Below are 22,221 nucleotides of genomic sequence, written 5' to 3' on the forward strand. Positions count from 1 at the left end.
TTTCAGACCTCAGTTTACAGCTGTGTACAGGCGACTAATAAAGGTTATACTTGCTGGATACATTAGTGTCATTAGTTCTCGCCAGCGCTTGCCCCCGATATCGCCCCATATCAGTGCGGCGGCGGATTGTCGGAGGTGACAGATGATATTCAGGCTCTAATCTGCCAGGAAAAGTTGTGGCCGTGCTGCCTTTCCTTCACTCTTACACTTAGGGCTTGTTCACACACTGCGTTTTTGCTGTAGGAAAAAAAAGACAGCTTTTACAGTAAGAGCAAAGAGAATGAGACGGAAATCTCAGATTTTTTCATTGTGGATTGGAACAATCAAAGCGTTTTTTTTCAAATCTGCAGAATGTCAAATCTTTCAGGGTTTTTGCTTTTTTGCAGTATTTTTCACCCAAAGGAATAGGAGAGAAAAAAAGCGAGTAAAAACACATAAAAAATGCACACAGAAACGCACGTATTTTACTAAGGATTTTTCTTGCCAACACTCTGGTTTTTGCTATAGAAAAATCTGCTGCAAATACTCAGCGTTTGCACATAGCCTTACGGTACAGCTAAACTTTATCAGTTTCTTTTTCCGTTGTAGAAACATCATGCAGCTCACTAAAGAGACTTTGCAGAAACGCTCAGCACTTACACAGACGTTTTGGAGATCAGTGGGACCTCTACTGATCTACAAAACATTTAGGCTAAGTTCACACTAGGCATTTATGCTGCCTTTTTTTTCGCAGGAAAACCTGCACTATTGGCAGAAAAGAAGCAGGTTTTCAAGATCCCAAAGTTCAACTTTGTTTCCACCACATGAACACAGGTCACCAATACAAGACATATGATCATGAAAAAAATACACGTACAAATGTAACAGCTGAGGGAGGTGAATTGGTCTGGAAACATTTACCTAAGACACTGGCAGTGCATTGGGTTTGTAGGACACTGTTTAACTTTCACACTTTGGTCAGCCATTGAGTTGCTCATGCATTGTGCAATCACACACCTTGGTCAGCCACAGGCATTGGTCAATCTCACACCTTTGTTGATCAATGTTTACTTTTTATGCATCGCTAATCTAATTAAACGGTAATTAAATTATCTAATCCAAACTGCCATCTCAGGTATAAAACACATAAAACCCCCAAGCAAAGACGCCTAATGTGAACTTAGCATTCAGGGTACAGTACAGACAAAAAGTTTGGACAGACCTTCTCATTTAAAGATTTTTCTGTATTTTCATGACTATGAAAATTGTACATTCACACTGAAGGCATCAAAACTATGAATTAACACATGTGGAATTATATACTTAACAAAAAAGTGTGAAACAACTGAAAATATGTCTTATATTTGAGGTTCTTCAAAGTAGCTACCTTTTGCTTTGATGACTGCTTTGCACACTCTTGGCATTCCCTTGATGAGCTTCAAGAGGTAGTCACCGGAAATGGTCTTCCAACAATCTTGAAGGAGTTCCCAGAGATGCTTAGCACTTGTTGGCCCTTTTGCCTTCACTCTGCGGTCCAGCTCACCCCAAACCATCTCGATTGGGTGCAGGTCTGGTGACTGTGGAGGCCAGGTCATCTGGAGTAGCACCCCATCACTCTCCTTCTTGGTTAAATAGCCCTTACACAGCCTGGAGGTGTGTTTGGGGTCATTGTCCTGTTGAAAAATAAATGATGGTCCAGCTAAACGCAAACCGGATGGAATAGCATGCCGCTGCAAGATGCTGTGGTAGCCATGCTGGTTCAGTATGCCTTCAATTTTGAATAAATCCCCAACGGTGTCACCAGCAAAGCCCCCCCACACCATCACACCTCCTCCTCCATGCTTCACGGTGGGAACCAGGCATGTAGAGTCCATCCGTTCACCTTTTCTGCGTCGCACAAAGACACGGTGGTTGGAACCAAAGATCTCAAATTTGGACTCATCAGACCAAAGCACAGATTTCCACTGGTCTAATGTCCATTCCTTGTGTTCTTTAGCCCAAACAAGTCTCTTCTGCTTGTTGCCTGTCCTTAGCAGTGGTTTCCTAGCAGCTATTTTACCATGAAGGTCTGCTGCACAAAGTCTCCTCTTATTAACAGTTGTTGTAGAGATGTGTCTGCTGCTAGAACTCTGTGTGGCATTGACCTGGTCTCTAATCTGAGCTGCTGTTAACCTGCGATTTCTGAGGCTGGTGACTCGGATAAACTTATCCTCAGAAGCAGAGGTGACTCTTGGTCTTCCTTTCCTGGGGAGGTCCTCATGTGAGACAGTTTCTTTGTAGCGCTTGGTGGTTTTTGCAACTGCACTTGGGGAAACTTTCAAAGTTTTCCCAATTTTTCGGACTGACCTTCATTTCTTAAAGTAATGATGGCCACTCGTTTTTCTTTACTTAGCTGCTTTTTTCTTGCCATAATACAAATTCTAACAGTCTATTCAGTAGGACTATCAGCTGTGTATCCACCAGACTTCTGCACAACACAACTGATGGTCCCAACCCCATTTATAATGCAAGAAATCCCACTTATTGAACCTGACAGGGCACACATGTGAAGTGAAAACCATTCCCGGTGACTACCTCTTGAAGCTCATCACAAGAATGCCAAGAGTGTGCAAAGCAGTCATCAAAGCAATAGGTGGCTACTTTGAAGAACCTAGAATATAAGACATAATTTCAGTTGTTTCACACTTTTTTGCTAAGTATATAATTCCACGTGTTAATTCATAGCTTTGATGCCTTCAGTGTGAATGTACAATTTTCATAGTCATGAAAATACAGAAAAATCTTTAAATGAGAAGGTGTGTCCAAACTTTTGGTCTGTACTGTATGTCCACATGGAGTTTTTATTTTTTGAGAAAGGCAAAAACTAAAAGTTTTCATAGTGGAAACTGCTTCAGTTTCCTTCTTTGATACATTTTTGGAGGAGTTTTTCGCTTCCTGAAGTGGTTTTCAATACTTTTTCAGACTTCTTTTTGGAATATTTTTCCTTCCTGCGTGTTTTTTTTAAGCCTCTTTTGCAACCTAGTTTGGAGCATTTTCCAACAAAGAAGAGGCATGCACTATTTTTTTCCACCAACCGTTTTTCAAAACCTAAAGCTAAAAAAAAAAAACACTCAAAAAGACTGAAAATATGAACAGCAAATAAAATTTATAATAGAAATTAAAACTCCGTCAAGCCTTTAGAGCGATCAATATTTTGCTTTTTTTTGTCTTGGACCTTCTCTAAAAACGAAAAAAACTTTTGCACATAGATGAAGGGGCTATAACGCAAACAACTTATAAAAGTTTACTTACAGTTTTTAAGAAATTGGATTGGATCAAAAAGAATAGTGCCACTCCTAGACGTGACCGGGGGCAAGCTGCAATACCAGATACTGCCACTTGGACACGAGTGGCGCTGTTTCTGAATCTCGTACAATCCCATTAAAGGCCCGTACGTAATTTTACTGCATTATTACACACTTGTATTAGAACCACCAGGCATTTTTTTTAATATGATTGTATCGTTTATTGCAAAATTCTGGTTGATTTTTTATTTCCACATCTTTGTAGAATTAGGGCAGGAAGACATACTTGTTTCATTTATTTATTATTATACAAATTCATCGTTTTGTTCCCATCATTTAGAAATTTACGCAATAAATATATATTATTTTTTTTTTACAAAATGGGTCTATGGAAACCAGAAAACACACAGGTTGGAGATTGTTGCCCTGCACAAATGTTCGGGCTGTCTTCCATTTCTGATTGCATCTCACCCGAAGTAAGAGGTGCCCAGGGGAGACATTCTCAGCTGAAAAGACTCATATTTTGCATTTATCTCACTGCGGAAAAGCTGGGTGACAGCCAGTAAGGTTTCCAATACAGCTGTCACTCAGCTTTTCCAGAACTCTGCAAGGCAATTCAAGACGTGGAGCGACAGGTGAGAGGGGGAGAATCACTGCACGACTGAGCAGTTTTACAATCTAGGTGTTTGGGAAAAATTGTGGGAAGAAGTAATGGAGATCGTATTGGTAATCACCCAGCTTTCCCAGGAACAGATTAGAAACAGTGACTCACAATATTGAGGATTTTCCTATTAGAGAATTCTTTTGAAATTGAACATGATTTAGTGTAAAATTTTGGAAATCTGCAGCCGATGTGAACTACAAGCCCCAGGAAACCATGATGGTTAGTTGAAGGGGGGGATGTAGATACTGAAGTTGAGAAAATTAATTTTCAAGACCTTGACCCAGGAGCCATAACAGTCAGCGCCTTGTGAACCTCTTGGAGCCTCTCAGGATTACTAGCCCTGGCGAGATGAGATGTGGAAGATGCCAGGAGGGGTCTCGTAGTCATGGACTACTGACATGGCCGCTGGATCAGGGTCCTGCAAATCATTTTGCTCATCTGAAGAACTTACACATACACAGCTATAAGCAGATGCTGCCCGAAGCTATTGTGAAACTACAACTCCCAGCATACCCGACAGCCATAGGTTATAGCTCCCCATGTGCCGCCGATCGCTGACCGTCACCTACTCGTAATATACAGCGTAGACATTGGCGAGGGCAAAGAGGGAGCTGTTCTTGAATGTGTAGGAGGAGAAGGTGTCGTACGCCGGGTCCCAGATACAGCGGCTCCCCACGCGCATGTTCTGATCGTTCAGCTGTCCGATGTAGATCAGAACAATGATTTTATACCTCGGGATCATCAGGTCCTTGACTCTGGCCTTCACAACCTGAGATTGAGAAAAGATACAAAATATCACAACGTCGCCTTTAATTAAAGGGATCTTCCACTAAAATGCTAAACACAGTTCCTATTGGTGAGAAGCCCAATAACCAGAGGTATCAATTCCGACAATCCTCTGTGAGCCAAACAATTAGGACTCCACACTAATACATTTCTCCTGCACTGACACATTGTAACCACGATCAGGTCCAGTGTGTGACTTGTGCCGTTAATGTGTCTGAATAACAGAGAATCGTCTACTGGATACAATTGTATAACACCCTCGCTGGTAAGAATTATTACATCTGTTACACTGGACAGACAGCAAGCAGAGATGCTGAAAATGGTCAGAACGGAAAGTTACGGAATCGTTAAATAACGTTGGACCCGCACCACAAACTGCGTCCCTGCATTTCTATAGTGTATATTCCATGGAAGTCACTAGGATATCATCTGCTCCTCTGATCATGAAGCTTTAGGCTATGTTCACACGTTGCGGTTTTTGCTGCGGATCCGCAGCAGTTTTCCATGCGGTGTACAGTACAATGTTAACCTATGGAAAACAAAAACCGCAGTGCACATGCTGCGGAAAAAAACGCGCGGAAACGCAGCAGTTTATTTTCCGCAGCATGTCAATTCTTTGTGCGAAATCCGCAGCGATTTTACACCTGCCCCATTATAGAAACCCGCAGGTGTCTAAAACCGCAGTGGAAACCGCACAAAAAAGCGTGATAAAATCCGCAGTACTTTTGGCACTGCGGATTTATCAAATCCGCTGCGGAAAATTCCGCAGCGGAATCCGTAACGTGTGAACATAGCCTTATAAAGCACATTGTGGCATCGTGGAGTCTCTTTTGTTAACCAGCTGAGGGTCTGATTGAATTATTAACACCCTAGTTTCCTCCCCAGCCCTGACCATAAAGAAGCATAAAAAATGCAAGTAATTTGAATCTTACGATCCGTCAGCATCAGAAACAGAACAAGAAGACATACACTGCTCAAAAACATAAAGGGAACACTTAAACAACAGAATATAACTAAGTAAATCAATATTCTGTGAAATCAAACTGTCCACTTAGGAAGCAACACTGTTTGACAATCAATTTCACATGCTGTTGTGCAAATGGAATAGACAACAGATGGAAATAATTGGCAATTATCAAGACACCCTCAATAAAGGAGTGGTTCTGCAGGTGGGGACCACAGACCATCTCGGTACCAATGCTTTCTGGCTGATGTTTTGGTCACTTTTGAATGTTGGTTGTGCTTTCACACTCATGGTAGCATGAGACGGACTCTACAACCCACACAAGTGGCTCAGGTAGTGCAGCTCATCCAGGATGGCACATCAATGCGAGCTGTGGCAAGAAGGTTTGCGTTGTCTGTCAGTGTAGTGTCCAGAGGCTGGAGTCGCTACCAGGAGACAGGCCAGTACACCAGGAGAAGTGGAGGGGGCCGTAGGAGGGCAACAACCCAGCAGCAGGACACGCTACCTCAGCCTTTGTGCAAGGAGGAACAGGAGGTGCACTGGCAGACCCCTGCAAAATGACCTCCAGCAGGCCACAAATGTGCATGTGTCTACACAAACGGTTAGAAACCGTTTGCATGAGGATGGTCTGAGTGCCCGACGTCCACAGATGGGGGTTGTGCTCACAGCCCAACACCGTGCAGGATGCTTGGCATTTGCCAAAGAACACCAGGATTGGCAAATTCGCAACTGGCGCCTGGTGCTCTTGACAGATGAAAGCAGGTTCACCCTGAGCACATGTGACAGACGTGACCGAGTCTGGAGACGCCATGGAGAGCGATCTGCTGCCTGCAACATCCTTCTGTATGACCGGTTTGGCAGTGGGTCAGTAATGGTGTGGGGTGGCATTTCGTTGGAGGGCCACACAGCCCTCCATGTGCTCACCAGAGGTAGCCTGACTGCCATTAGGCACCAAGATGAGATCCTCAGACCCCTTGTGAGACCATATGCTGGTGCGGTTGGCCCTGGGTTCCTCCTAATGCAGGACAATGCCAGACCTCATGTGGCTGGAGTGTGTCAGCAGTTCCTGCAAAATGAAGGCATTGAAGCTATGGACTGGCCCGCCCGTTCCCCAGACACATCTGAGACATCATGTCCCGCACCATCCACCAACGTCACGTTGCACCACAGACTGTCCAGGAGTTGGCAGATGCTTTAGTCCAGGTCTGGGAGGAGATCCCTCAGGAGACCATCTGCCGCCTTATCAGGAGCATGCCCAGGTGTTGTAGGGAGTAGGGTTGAGTGACTTTGACTTTTTTAGGGTCGAGTCATGTTTCGCGAAACCCGACTTTTTGAAAAGTCGAGTCGGGCGAAATCGGCCGATTACTGCGAAAAGTCGAGGATCGGCCGGAACACGAAACCCTATGCACGTCAATGGGGAAAATTAATCTCTCTCTCTCTCTCCCTCCTCCGTCCCAGCACAGAAAATCTCGTGTTACACATTGCAAATCCCTACTGCGCACAAGCGATAAAATGATGATAGGCGTGCACGCCGCTAACCCCTATGTCATCACTCTGCCCACGCTCCTTCATTGGCTGAAAAAATGGCGCTAAACGCGTCATACGAAACGCGACTTTGGCGCCAAGATCGCGTACCGCATGGCCGACCCCACACAGGGATCGGGTCGGGTTTCATGAGACGCCGACTTTGCCAAAAGTCGGCGACTTATGAAAATGACCGATCCGTTTCGCTCAACCCTAGTAGGGAGATCATACAGGCACGTGGAGGCCACACACACTACTGAGCATCATTTCCTTGTCTTGAGGCATTTCCACTGAAGTTGGATCAGCCTGTAACTTAATTTTCCACTTTGATTTTGAGCATCATTCCAACTCCAGACGTCCGTGGGATATTAGTTGTGATTTATGTTGATCATTCTTAGGTTTTATTGTTCTCATCACATTCCACCATGTAATGAATGAAGATTTATAACTGGAATATTTCATTCAGTGATATCTAGGATGTGGGATTTTTTTCCCTTTATTTTTTTTGAGCGGTGTATTACTCCAGTATCTGAAGATCCAAGTAATTTCTCACCTCTGAGATTGTTTTGGTCATTTGTCTGCAGAGCTCGGCCTCATACTTCTCCTCCTGCAGATAACTCGTTAGGACATCCTTCAATATATTATTGACTGTGGCCACAGGAAAACGGCGAGCGGGAACTAAAATGGCATTATACGTTAGTACGCAATATACGACCTGCCACAAAATGTGAACTACTACTGACAAGGAAAGGCGAAAATTAATTGAAGACCATATCTCGTTTTACTATTCTGTTTATTAGTTTATTAGTATTATAGTAGTTATATTCTTGTACATAGGGGCAGTATTATAGTAGTTATATTCTTGTACATAGGAGGCAGTAGTATAGTAGTTATATTCTTGTACATAGGGGCAGTATTATAGTAGTTATATTCTTGTACATAGGGGGCAGTATTATAGTAGTTATATTCTTGTACATAGGGGCAGTATAATAGTAGTTATATTCTTGTACATAGGGGCAGTATTATAGTAGTTATATTCTTGTACATAGGGGACAGTATTATAGTAGTTATATTCTTGTACATAGGGGCAGTATTATAGTAGTTATATTCTTGTACATAGGGGCAGTATTATAGCAGTTATGTTCTTGTACATAGGAGCAGTATTATAGTAGTTATATTCTTGTATATAGGGGCAGTATTATAGTAGTTATATTCTTGTACATAGGAGCAGTATTATAGTAGTTATATTATTGTACATAGGAGCAGTATTATAGTAGTTATATTCTTGTACATAGGATCAGTATTATAGTAGTTATATTCTTGTACATAGGGGCAGTATTATAGTAGTTATATTCTTGTACATAGGATCAGTATTATAGTAGTTATATTCTTGTACATAGGGGCAGTATTATAGTAGTTATATTCTTGTACATAGGAGCAGTATTATAGCAGTTATGTTCTTGTACATAGGGGACAGTATTATAGTAGTTATATTCCTGTACATAGGGGCAGTATTATAGTAGTTATATTGTTGTACATAGGAGCAGTATTATAGTAGTTATATTCTTGTACATATGGGCAGTATTATAGTAGTTATATTCTTGTACATAGGGGCAGTATTATAGTAGTTATATTCTTGTACATAGGGGACAGTATTATAGTAGTTATATTCTTGTACATAGGGGCAGTATTATAGCAGTTATGTTCTTGTACATAGGAGCAGTATTTTAGTAGTTATATTCTTGTACATAGGAGCAGTATTATAGTAGTTACATTCTTGTACATAGGGGCAGTATTATAGTAGTTATATTCTTGTACATAGGGGCAGTATTATAGTAGTTATATTCTTGTTATCTACCCTCCAATGATATTTAGTACCTAACTGGTAGGTGTTTTCCATCTGCACTGCTGGACGGCTGATGTCATCGTGATGCCCAGGTTCGTCGATATAAGACACTGTACTTAAAGAACTGTAAGGGAAATCAGTGACAGGAGGTTTAGAATATTGTCCTGTATTTTTCTGACACATAAATCTTCAGGGCCAGAGGTCACTATGTCACTATGACTTATGACCATATTATATAAGTGTCAGTGGAAATCCCTTTACTGGGTGTGTATCTGCCTCTATCCCATAAACCATCAGATGTACATACTCTCTGGACTCCCGCGGTTTGAGGCTTTCCCGATGTCGGACTTCATGACTACTCAGCGATGAAATGCTTCCTCTCTTCTTCAGCAGGCGAGCGGCCTTGTCTTTTGCAGCGTCAGACATTGCTCTAAATATTGGGGCGAGGTCACTGCAGGGTGGTGAAAAAACGTCTTGTAAATTACATTAAAAGTAGTCAAATTAGTAACAAACGCAATAAATAAGAGCCTTATAATCGCTGGACTTGGCGGCATCTTTTTTGTTTTATTATTGGGACAATATGAAAAAGTGACAATGACATCGGGGGAAAGTCTCTGCACACACACAAAGCTGCGCAGCACATAACTTCAGGCAAGTGTCAGATTGTGTAAGAATTAGAGATGAGCGAAAAGATGCACTCTCACAGGTCAGGCGCCTGCTTGGGTCCTCCATGGCATCCTGGGCGCCTCCTGCGATTACTAGACCCCCGAGATGTTGTGTGCTGGCAGAGGAAGTTGGCACTGCCCGGTCCCGCTGCCACTGACTACTGACCAGGATGCCGGACCAGGGAGGCGTGAATATTTTTGCTTATCTATAATAACAGTTCAACCTGGAACCGCACTGAAAAGCCGAGTACAGAGCGTCCTGCTGCCGATAAGCCAAGCAATCACCTTAGGTGAACCTGCAACAATTTCCCTATAGCGCCACCACAGGAGAAATGAAGCATTACACAGTTTCCAATGACATTAATAAACTTTCCTTGTAATGCACAAGCCTGTGGAGTCTTCCAGAGATACTTTTATTAGCTGATTTGATCCTAGATATAAGATAAGGGTCCTGAATTTGGGGATCCCAGCTGTTAACTCATTCACGGACTGGGTAGTTAAGGATACAGATGAAACAGTGAGAACCAGGAATGAGGCCTATACAGACCCGGCACTGCTCAGACCGGACGGCCCGGGTGTGGGGGGAGTGCGACACCTGAGCGGTCATTTCCTTAGATACCCACAATGCTGCTAACAAGAAGGGTGTCTTATATGGAGCCAATCTTCTCAGGAGCCCTTTAATTTTTCTGTCCCATCACCGAGGCTCAGGACAGAAGATAAATACATGATTGGTGGTGGTCCGATGGCTGCTGAGACCTCCACTGAGAACAGGATCCCTGTGTGAATGGAGCTGTAGTGCGAGCCCATAAACCGTGATCGGAGCGTTGGCGTCACCTGCTCACACTGAAGCCCCTGGGCCTCCTGTTCTGCCAATTGTTGGGGGGTTCCTGCAGCCAGACCCCTAATGATTACACATTTATCACCTATATTTCGGATAGATCACATATGCTGATTATGGGATAACCCATTAGAAGCGCTTGAAAAAAAACCCACAAAATAAAATCTTTTGGCCCGAATTCATCAATTGCCTTTTTTTAAATCATTTTTTAGTTTTCTTTTTTATATATTTTTTGCAATACCGGATCTTGCACCAAATTCTTTACAATGGACGAACATTCAAAAACGGTTATTTTTCCCCATATTTAGAGTAAAAGTTACACCGCGCCATTAATAAGCTTCACAATATTTCATGTTAGATTTCAACTGTGCAAAGAAAAAAGTTAGATCCTGTGCTCCACAGACAGGGGAACAATTACAAATGTGCAAAAAATGTAGTGACAAATTATGAATTATTATAAAACATCTGCGTGACCAAAATCCTAACCCCCCCCCCCCCCCAAACAAACCCTCCACAAAACACAGGGTGTTTATTGACTTGGTGGGGGCTTGGTGCGGCAGGGGGTCCGCAGAAGGGCCGGCACTGCCACCTTGGCACTCCAGTGACCCCGCCACAGTACAATGAGCGTCCTAAAAACAAAACCCAAAGAATAATGACGGAACTTCGGTTTGGTTTTTCACTATTTCACCACATTTGATCTTTTTCCCATTTTTCAGTAAAGTGAACGGAGTCATTAAAAATTACGATTCGTCCTGCAGAAATCAGGCGCTCGCCCGGCTGCAGGGACAGAAAAAGAGAAAGTTACGGCTCAAGGGAGAAGATGAAGCAAAATGTAAGTGCAAAAAAGTAAATAAAAAACCCAAAGCCCAGTCATGAAGGGGTTAATATGGCCCAGTGATACAATGGAATCATTCCATAGATTGCTCCACACAATGGTTGCCATGGCAGCAGAGGAGCGCTTGTATCACCGGGCGCAGCGCTGTTTATCCCCCTCCCCGCTGAGCGTTATTACGAGGGCAGCAATAGCGACCGTACTATGATCGTGCACTGCCCCGGGGGTCGGTACCTGCTGCTGCTCCGCGATCAGAACCAGGACAGCGTTCTGTTGCCCAGGCAACGAAGCAGCCGGTGAGAGGGCGGGACTTCCTTTTTGCCGACGAATCACTGTACAGCCACTGTGAAAGTGACGGGCAGTTCCGGTGACGTCATCGATGTCCTTCTTTAGCTTGAAGGTGGCAGCCGGGTCCTAGCGCCTCCTTGTTTCGCTGCTCTTTAACAAACCTGTATTTTAGGCTAAAGATACAATGAGATTTTTTTTTCTATGTCAGATCATTTTCATGCTAAAAGCAGATGATTATTGACTGATGATTGAAGATTATTGACTGATGATTGATGATTATTGATTGATGATTATTGACTGATGATTGAAGATTATTGACTGATGATTGATGATTATTGACTGATTGATGATTATTGATTGATGATTATTGACTGATGATTGAGCTGATGATTATTCACTCCTTGTGCAGCAGAAAAGTTGCAGGTTTCCTCCAGTTTTATTATGACCTCTTCGATTCTCATTTTTCCTCCTCGCCTTCCAAGACTTTTTCATTTCACATTCTGAGCCCTAGTCTCTATAATCAGCACTTTGGAGTCCGTACAATACGACTTTTCTTCTTGAATTCGGCTACTTTCACACATCAGGTTTTTGCCATCAGGCACAATGCGTCAAATGTAGGAAAAATAAACGGATGTTGCAGATTGTGAAAAACTGATGCGACGGATCCGACTAGCACATCCAGATAATTGGATTAAGAAAAAGTTGGAGCATGCTCAGTTTAAAAAGCCGGAATCCGTCATTTTCCGGATCCGGCACCTTCCGCCTCCCATAGGCTTCCATTCTAGCTAGGCTTTTTCACTGGAGCCAAAACCGGTTACTGTGTAACGCCGGAAACAACATTTTTGCCGGATCCAGCAAAAACCGGAAGAAACGTGAGGCCATCCGGCGCAAATACAAGTCTATGGGAAAAAAAAACGGATCCGGCGGCATCTTTTGCCAGATTGAGTCTGAGGCCGGCGTCACACATGCGAGTTTTACGGACGTAAGAGCGCAGAAACTACGTCCGTAAAACTCGCATTACATACGGCACAATTATTCTCAATGGGGCTGCTCCTATTAGCCGTATATTACGGATCCGTAATATACGGCTTTCTACGGCCGTACAAAATCGCAGCATGCTGCGTTTGTCAGCGTATTGCGCAAAAAAATCGCTAATGAAAGTCTATGGGGGCGAGAAAAATACGGATTCCACACGGACCTGCAGTGTGACCTGCGAGAAATACGCAGCGGTGTTAGTGAAAAGTCGGTAATTCAATTGCCGGCTTTTCATTTCTCCTGCACAAACCCGACAGGATATGAGACATGGTTTACATACAGTAAACCATCTCATATCCCCCTTTTTTTTGCATATTCCACACTACTAATGTTAGTAGTGTGTATGTGCAAAATTTCAGCTCTGTAGCTGCTGAAATAAAGGGTTAAATGGCGGAAAAAATTGGCGTGGGCTCCCGCGCAATTTTCTCCGCCAGAATGGTAAAGCCAGTGACTGACGGCAGATATTAATAGCCAGGAGAGGGTCCATGGTTATTGCCCCCCCGTGGCTAAAAACATCTGCCCCCAGCCACCCCAGAAAAGGCACATCTGGAAGATGCGCCTATTCTGGCACTTGGCCACTCTCTTCCCACTCCCTGTAGCGGTGGGATATGGGGTAATGAAGGGTTAATGCCACCTTGCTATTGTAAGGTGACATTAAGCCAGATTAATAATGGAGAGGCGTCAATTATGTCACCTATCCATTATTAATCCAATTGTTGGAAAGGGTTAAAAAACACACACACACACACACATGATTTAAAAGTATTTTAATGAAATAAACACAGCGGTTGTTGTAATAATTTATTGCTCTCTCAATCCATCAGGAACACCCTCGCTTGGCAAAATAATAAACGCACAAGATACATACCTTCTGATGTCCTATCACGTCCAACGAGGTAATCCATCTGAAGGGGTTAACTAATATTACAGGCACGAGCCCTGCTAAATGCAGCTGTGCTCGTGCTTGTAATTCCCCGGAGAATGAAGGAAATGTAGGTCATTGACCTACATTTCCTTCAGTCGCGGTGATGCGCCCCCTGGTGGATGTCCTCATATGACCTGGAGCGTGGGAAAAAGTTCCCAGGCTGCAGTTCATGAGAACATCCAGCAGGGGCGCATCACCGCAACTCAATGTAAGTACAGATCCAGCTTTCCTTTCAGCACCCGGGGGATTACAGGCACGAGCGAGTGGTTTATCGCAGCTCGTGCCTGTAATATTAGTTAACCCCTTCAGATGGATTACCTCGTTGGACGTGATAGGACATCAGAGGGTATGTATCTTGTGCGTTTATTATTTTGCCAAGCGAGGGCCTGGAAATGGATTGAGAGAGCAATAAATTATTACAACAACCGCTGTGTTTATTTCATTAAAATACTTTTAAATCATGTGTGTGTGTGTGTGTTTTTTAACCCTTTCCAACAATTGGATTAATAATGGATAGGTGTCATAATTGACGCCTCTCCATTATTAATCTGGCTTAATGTCACCTTACAATAGCAAGGTGACATTAACCCTTCATTACCCCATATCCCACCGCTACAGGGAGTGGGAAGAGAGTGGCCAAGTGCCAGAATAGGCGCATCTTCCAGATGTGCCTTTTCTGGGGTGGCTGGGGGCAGATGTTTTTAGCCACGGGGGGCCAATAACCATGGACCCTCTCCTGGCTATTAATATCTGCCCTCAGTCACTGGCTTTACCACTCTGGCGGAGAAAATTGCGCGGGAGCCCACGCCAATTTTTTCCGCCATTTAACCCTTTATTTCAGCGGCTACAGAGCTAAAATTTTGCACATACACACTACTAACATTAGTAGTGTGGAATATGCAAAAAAAATAAGGGGATATGAGATGGTTTACTATATGTAATCATGTCTCATATCCTGTTGGGTTTGTGCAGGAGAAATGAAAAGCCGGCAATTGAATTACCGGCTGTTCACAGATATCGCGCCGAATGAAATCTAAATACAGAATATATATATATGTGTCTCAATGACATACACTCACCGGCCACTTTATTAGGTACACCATGCTAGTAACGGGTTGGACCCTTTTTGCCTTCAGAACTGCCTCAAATCTTCGTGGCATAGATTCAACAAGGTGCTGGAAGCATTCCTCAGAGATTTTGGTCCATATTGACATGATGGCATCACACAGTTGCCGCAGATTTGTCGGCTGCACATCCCAAAGATGCTCCATACAAGGCAGGATGGATCCATGCTTTCATGTTGTTTACGCCAAATTCTGACCCTACCATCCGAATGTCGCAGCAGAAATCGAGACTCATCAGACCAAGCAACGTTTTTCCAATCTTCTACTGTCCAATTTCGATGAGCTTGTACAAATTGTAGCCTCAGTTTCCTGTTCTTAGCTGAAAGGAGTGGTACCCGGTGTGGTCTTCTGCTGCTGTAGCCCATCTGCCTCAAAGTTCGACGCACTGTGCGTTCAGAGATGCTCTTAGGCCTACCTTGGTTGTAACGGGTGGCGATTTGAGTCACTGTTGCCTTTCTATCAGCTCGAACCAGTCTGCCCATTCTCCTCTGACCTCTGGCATCAACAAGGCATTTCCGCCCACAGAACTGCCGCTCACTGGATTTTTTTTCTTTTTCGGACCATTCTCTGTAAACCCTAGAGATGGTTGTGCGTGAAAATCCCACTAGATCAGCAGTTTCTGAAATACTCAGACCAGCCCTTCTGGCACCAACAACCATGCCACGTTCAAAGGCACTCAAATCACCTTTCTTCCCCATACTGATGCTCGGTTTGAACTGCAGGAGATTGTCTTGACCATATCTACATGCCTAAATGCACTGAGTTGCCGCCATGTGATTGGCTGATTAGAAATTAAGTGTTAACAAGAAGTTGGACAGGTGTACCTAATAAAGTGGCCAGTGAGTGTATATATATATATATATATATATATATATATATATATATACTGTATATATACTGTATATATGTTTTCCTGAACATTTGAGCACATAAATCCATTAGATGTCGGTTTTGCAAGCCTGCGCGAAAATCTCGCAGTACGGATGCCATACGGATTACATACGGAGGATGCCATGCGCAAAATACGCTGACACACCCTGACTACGGATCACTATTTTGGGAACATTTCTCCGTATTACGGCCGTAGTACGGGCGTATAATACGTGGCGTATTGTCTTACGCCAAGTGTGACTCCAGCCTGATGGCGAAAGATGGATGTGTGAAAGTAGCCTTAATCAGCCTTTTTTGTGTGTTCAGAGTTCAGGATAAATATTCTGGTATTTTATAGGCTCTGGCAGAAAATGCGGCAAAACAAAAAAGTTATTTTTTTTTTTTAAATCTTTTTACATTTCCAGGAAATGGGAGAAGTGAACTTTTAGTAACGGAAATATGTCTTTTTTATCAGTCTCTTAGAGGAATTGAACCTGCGATTACTTGTACAATTCTGTAATATCGCAGCGTTTTGTACAATTACCGCTTTCCTCTGAACCCAGGCACCGGTTACATAGTAGCACAAACATGGCAGACGAGAAATCCATCAGGCCCAGTAGTGATGCTGAAAGGAGGCTTTTGCGGTCTGATCTCCGTCCGTTGAATGGCCCCAGAACAGCGGACTCCGCTCACAACCCCACTTATAACACGCAGCCCCCACACCAGCCATGTACATGATGTGAGACCTGCGCAGAGCTGGTCCCGGCCCTTGCCAGGGTTTGCCGGCCACCGCCGTCTGTGGCCGAGGAGCCAGAACTGCAGGTACTGAACCATTAATTGCTGTGGTCTCCTTTAGTTTAGGACCTGGCGGACTGGAAAATGGAGGACAGGCGATTAGTACAAATATTTTGACCGGGATGGATTTGTTGAGCAGATTAGTCACGAGTAACCCTATTTATCGGGAGAATATTGGGGTTGGAGGTGACCAAGTGCCAGAGTAAGTCATAAAGATTGCTGTGCGGTCCTGACATTTACTGCAGTTTTTTCGGGGTCGGTCAGACAGCAGTTACTGCCCATTTTAGAACATCTTGGGAATTTTAGGGTTATAGTATATGACGTGGATTCAGATATGGTGGACACAGAGGTGCGGGACTTCACATCGTAGAGCCGCCATTACAATGTGTTTCTACATTGTAGCAGCCGTGTCCACAGAAAAGTAACTTTGTATCGCACGTCGCTTATCGTCTTCGTTGCTGTAAGTGAATAGAAAAATTCTAAATTCCTAAAGGTTGGAAACTTCTGACCGAAGCTGCTCACACGGACTTGGTCCTCCCCACTCATGTAAGTCTAGGTGCCTACTGCCACAGTCAGGCATATACACGAGACGTAAGCCTAATGGCGACCACAATCTAGATTTAACCCCCTGTGCTCCCACACTTTTCTGTAAGTATTTTCACAGATGGCTGAATCACAGAAATGTCTGCAATTGGACGTTCCGTTCCTTAGATGTGATTGGGGGTGTATCTGCAGCGGTTGCATTTATGTTAGCCCTATTTAGATACATGGAGGTCACAGAAATTTCTACAACAGACCTACCATGTCTGCGCGATGATAAATCAGCAGTGAGAGCACGCTACTAATCATCGGGCAAGCAATGATGGTCACAAAAAGAGAAAAAAATCCTCCAATATTCTAGAAAAAAACAAAAACAGGCAGAGATGCTTACCTGTCTAAATGGGCCTCAATACAATTGTAGTTGCCATTTTACTTGGGTCAACTGCACCCTGGTAGTGCAATTGTATGGAGGCCCATTTAGACAAGCAATGATGGTCACCATCTTAAGGGAGAATTCAATATAGAGGAGGGAAAGGCAATTAAATTGGAATAATGTGCCCCAATAAAGTGAACCGTTGTAGGATGCTGGCTTCCTAAAGTAGAAAATGAGGGAGGAAGGAGGTTTATGCCGCAGCAGGCGGCCTCCCAGTCACACATTACTCAGGAATAAATATTAGTGAAAAGTCAGCTGATTCCTTGTGTTGTTCGCAAAACCGGTCACCCATCTAATGTGTATAGAGTAGTGATGAGCGAATATACTCGTTGCTCGGGGTTTCCAGAGCACGCTTGGGTTGTCTCCGAGTATTTGTTAGTGTTCGGAGATTTAGTTTTAGTCACCACAGCTGCATGATTTACGGCTACTAGACAGCTTGATTACATGTGGGGGTTACCTAGCAACCAGGGAACCCCCACATGTACTCAGGCTGGCTAATAGCTGTAAATCATGCAGCTGCATCAATAAAAACTATATCTCTGAGCAGTCACAAATACTCAGAGACCACCCAAGCGTACTCTGGAAAACCTGAGCAACGAGTACACTCGCTCATCACTAGTATGGAGGCCTCCCAAATCTTGCCAGACAGACGAAGTCAAGAGAGAAGAATCGGGCTTGCAGTGCCCAATCCATTTGTTCTTCTGGAAGAGAATCTACCACAGCTGAGTATGAAAGCTGATTACTTTGCTTTCCCCATTGAAAGCATATGAGGGAGTAGAGAGATATAGCTAACGGGCAAAACAGCAAATAGGAAGCTTAAAGGGATATTCCCATCTAACACAAATATGACATATCCATTAGATGTGCCCTATATAGAGAACTATCTGGAGAACACAAAGGAGGGTTCTGAAAAAAAAAAAAAAGAGACGAAGCTGTCCCACATTGTACAATACATTTCTGGCATATGTATGTGGATATATGTGAGAGATGAGGTGAGCCCCTTACAGTGTTACTGTATGATACATCATCAGCGTTATAACGAGAATTCATAGAGCCAGACTGCACGATATAAGAGCGCTCACTAGTTTGTCGTTCTTGTCTCCTCAAAGCTATAAAGAAAATGCGGCAAACCAGAACGTTTCTTTTCAATTTTTTTTTTAATAAAATAACTGGGATGCATTAAATAGACAGAAACTAAAATCTCAAGCATGAAACTCCGCAGACTAGAACAGGGAGACCTCACAGCAAACGTTACAGCGGGGAATTCACCGAAAATGGTGACAAACTGATGCCTGGAAATAAGTGGAAACAAATGTCTCTTTTCGCAGCCTCCGGGAAGCGATGAATGGAAACTTGGTCCAGGCGACATGAAAATAAAAACCGTAATAAAACATAATGTGTCACACTATAAAGTCTCTATATGTTTTCAAGGGTAAATCAACTGTTGCGTAAATCACCAACCCTCCCCCTATATGATCCTGCACCATGCTTCACTTTCCAGTGACTCCCACCACATTTCTTCTTCGTGTTAGAAGAGTTAAAAGGCCACAAAATAGTTTGCAAATTTCAAACTGAAATTATGAAAAAAAAACACGCAGATTGAGATAATTTCGTCTATGGGATGTGTTTTTTACTGAAGTTCAGCCCAAAGGGTAGAAGCAACAATAACATAAGCAAAACAATTGTCATGCCGGCATTGTCAGTAATTCACCTCCAGAGGATACTGCTCTATACCTCCCCATTCTTTACGCTTCAGCTCTGCTCGTTCAGACTGAATGCAGTGCTTAGTGCTCTATACTTCACTGTATCCGTTTTGCCCAGACTCCTCTGAAGGTCATGTATTGCCTCCATAATGTCTCTAGCCTCTCATGGTCCTGCGGACGGCTTCGTCACACAATCTGCATTGTGATCTCATTGGCCTTCGTGTCTGAAAAGTGATCCGATTGGACGGTATGGGCAAAAACTGTCATTTTTGCTATTTAAAAGGACATAAAGGAAACACGATGATTCTTCTCTTCCTGCCCTTTATATTGTATGTAGACTGGTATTGATCTGTGACCTCACCACCCTCGTAATTGTTAGACTATGGGGAGTCACTCAATAGTACATGCAACTTTTTCTTTCAGGCGTTCAAGGTTTGAAATCATTTATCGAAATATCAATATCTATAAGTAAAACACACGGCAGTCTTTACACGAGCCAATGTAACTCCAGCTTTGCACCTCGATAACATGGGACACGTGCTGAGGTTGCGATATTTTACATAGCACCAACTGGCTGTTACAGGGATTACACATATTGGGGCTCTTATTATCCACACTGCCCATTTTTTTTTTTTTCATAACTTCAGTTCTCCTTTTATTTTATTTTTTTGTGGCAAATTTTCACCATTGATGTATATTATTTGCGGAGTTAGTCAATGGCACTCATTAAAGGGGTTGTCTATTGATAGAGCGGACCCCTCTCTATAGGCTTTTTTACCTGTAAGACTTTAAAGGGGAAGAAAATTCATTAGGTTTTTGCCAGAATTGTGGCGTAAAACAGTACTGAAGTGTTGCAAAATGTTTGTGCAACTCAGTCACGCAATTTTCTTGTATTTACTTTTTTACGCTAGTCCTCTCAATCTTTGAAAACCTGTTTGGAAACTGGGCCGGGATTAACAAATCATCATCATGTAAGCTTTAAAAGTGGTGTAAATGATGATATCAATGTTACCCAGTTCGTGAATGCATTCAGTGGGGCACAGCAGAGGAAAGATGCGCCAAATTAATTAAGAAATGCAATCATTAACCCGCTTCATCGGGACTAACTTAAAAAATTCCAGACTTGATGAATGGCCGTCGATGATAATATATGGACACTTTTTCCCCAATTTATCAACTGAATGGCCAGAATATAATATTTCATTGCTCCTGCAGCGGCCACTGCAAGGGAAATATCTCACTAGTACCCCCCCCCCCCGAAGAAAAAACAAAAAAATCTGTTTCCGGTCAGGATGTAGATTGGTGCAGAGGTTCCAACCCTTGTTGAGAGATCCCCTTTAACCTTATTATTCAGATGTAATAGTAGAAACCGCCTCTCGTAAATATGGCTACAGGACCCAAACATGTCTAGCTAGCTGTAGTAATTCAGATAGATTTCCCACAATGCTCTGCTCCTGGCATTAGTAATACCGATTCAGGGTTCCAAAATAACACAACCGCTGTAATGTCCCTTGATTTTGTATTCGAAAGCTTTATTGACTTTTTTGACAAACCTTGTTCTGTGTAGTTTCTATTTTTTATTATCTTTTTTTTTCCCCCAATCCCAGGAAAACCTTCTGACGTGGTCATGCAAATGTCATGTCCAAATGGTTCGCATGTTTGGAGGTTGTAGTCATGTGCATAGACAAAGATTCAAGACATTGTTTACACCTTAGGCACCCCCTATCAGAGCGACTGATATTATACATCTGAATCTATATATGGGTGGGCTGCAATCTGTGGGCCCTCAAGCCGTTATGGAGTTAAGCTGTCACGCTGGGAGTTGTAGTTCCACACCTGCTGGAGGGACGCAGATTGCCGCCCACTCTTTTATATTTACACAAAAGTCTCCTTATATCCAGAGTGTGCCATTCAGCATTACTACTCTGTTTTTTTCCCTTTATATATATTTATATGTATATATAACCGCTTAAATTACATCCATTTATCAATGGTAAAATGTCGAAACGAGAGTCTAACTGCCAAAATACAGCCTTACTGAATTAAGTACAATTTACAAATACGATAATTACATTTTTTTTTTTGCTTTAAAACCATCAACAATATTACACCTAGATATAAATACTGCAGGACGGGGCAACACGAAGGTCTCTGCGGAAAATGCTCGGGCAGAAGTTGACGCAACTTCCAGCAGAACTTTCCCGCGTTCCAAATAAGAGTTCATGTTCATGAGCTTTAAAATTACAACCTGTAGAGGAACATTGCTCCTTGGGGCACAATCCACCATTACACATCAGCCAGGTACTTTCCTAAAAGAAAAATACAAGAAAAAAGAAAATCAGCTGTAAATGGAGTAGATTTTTACAGTTTTGTCCATGCTCAGTTCAATGGGTCCATTAAATACAGCCAGAAGGGAAAAAAAATGGGGATATGGTGACACTTTAGAACTTTGTTCCCCAAAAATTACCCACAGGAATAAAAAAAACAACAAAAAACAAACAAACAAAAAATACCCAAAACAAGCTATGAAGCAAATAATATCTGTTCTTAAAGGGAGAAATATCCTTTTTGATCCCTGTAAAATGTATCAGGCTGTGTCAATGTGGCTTATGAAGTGTTTGCAAATGTATCTTTAGTAATGTAAATGCACTAAGATTTAGAAATGAATTACACTACTAATTAATTGATTATTTTTTGGCTATGGCGTCGCCATGGGTTGCAGTAAAATTGCTGCATTACTGCAATGTGTGCGTAACCTCCATTTTTCCTTCAGAGAGAAACATTGCATGAAAATTTGAAGAATTTCAACACAGAGATACAAGACCTTAATTTCAGCACCATGTTGAAGTTCTTACAATTGCTGCGATGGGCTGTCCATGTAATGAAAGGGTATGATGGGTGCGCATTCAGTTACGTCCCTTTTCGACCTAACGGTAAATATTTCTAGTTATGATTTACAAAAGTATATTTATCATTTAGGAATTCCAGAAAAATGCCTGACAGACCCGTTCGAGTTGTATTGGTGCAAGATTTTCCAAAAATAGATGCAAAAATCTTTATATGTGGATTCTAGAGACTTTACTTGCTGAAGCCTTGCAGGAAATTCATTTGGAATCACTGTTCGTT

General features: G+C 42.7%; 2 protein-coding genes and 1 long non-coding RNA gene across 17 annotated transcripts in view; 1 reads left to right on the forward strand and 2 right to left on the reverse strand.

The window, feature by feature from the left end:
• Nucleotides 1-101: 101 nt before the first annotated feature.
• On the reverse strand, nt 102-11,752 carry DYNLT5 (dynein light chain Tctex-type family member 5). Of its 3 annotated transcripts, none has more exons than XM_077277480.1 (6): nt 11,617-11,752; nt 9,355-9,498; nt 9,080-9,171; nt 7,755-7,879; nt 4,497-4,696; nt 102-237 (listed from the first exon to the last, which is right to left on the reverse strand). In XM_077277480.1, exons 2-6 carry the CDS (start codon nt 9,471-9,473, stop codon nt 150-152), a joined length of 624 nt encoding a protein of 207 aa, XP_077133595.1. In that variant the 5' UTR covers nt 9,474-9,498; nt 11,617-11,752; the 3' UTR covers nt 102-149. The 3 variants fall into 3 exon arrangements, with proteins under 3 accessions (XP_077133595.1, XP_077133597.1, XP_077133598.1); XM_077277482.1 differs by having other exon boundaries at nt 11,586-11,721; XM_077277483.1 differs by lacking the exon at nt 102-237 and having other exon boundaries at nt 3,056-4,696.
• Nucleotides 11,393-22,220, forward strand: LOC143788094 (uncharacterized). 2 transcript variants are annotated; one of them, XR_013218551.1, is made up of 3 exons: nt 11,393-11,678; nt 21,869-21,993; nt 22,075-22,220. It is a non-coding gene; the product is annotated as an uncharacterized LOC143788094 (long non-coding RNA). The 2 variants fall into 2 exon arrangements; XR_013218550.1 differs by having other exon boundaries at nt 21,869-21,984.
• Nucleotides 18,531-22,221, reverse strand: part of SGIP1 (SH3GL interacting endocytic adaptor 1) — a 92,891-nt gene continuing 89,200 nt past the window's right edge. For all 12 annotated transcript variants that reach the window (XM_077277475.1, XM_077277473.1, XM_077277474.1 and 9 more), the window contains one exon: nt 18,531-21,404. In XM_077277475.1, coding sequence (XP_077133590.1) covers nt 21,382-21,404 — 23 coding nt within the window. In that variant the 3' untranslated portion in view covers nt 18,531-21,381. The remainder of the gene's footprint in view (nt 21,405-22,221) is intronic.

The sequence above is a fragment of the Ranitomeya variabilis genome, chromosome 8 (genome assembly GCF_051348905.1).
Source record: "Ranitomeya variabilis isolate aRanVar5 chromosome 8, aRanVar5.hap1, whole genome shotgun sequence".
NCBI classification, from domain to species: domain Eukaryota; kingdom Metazoa; phylum Chordata; class Amphibia; order Anura; family Dendrobatidae; genus Ranitomeya; species Ranitomeya variabilis.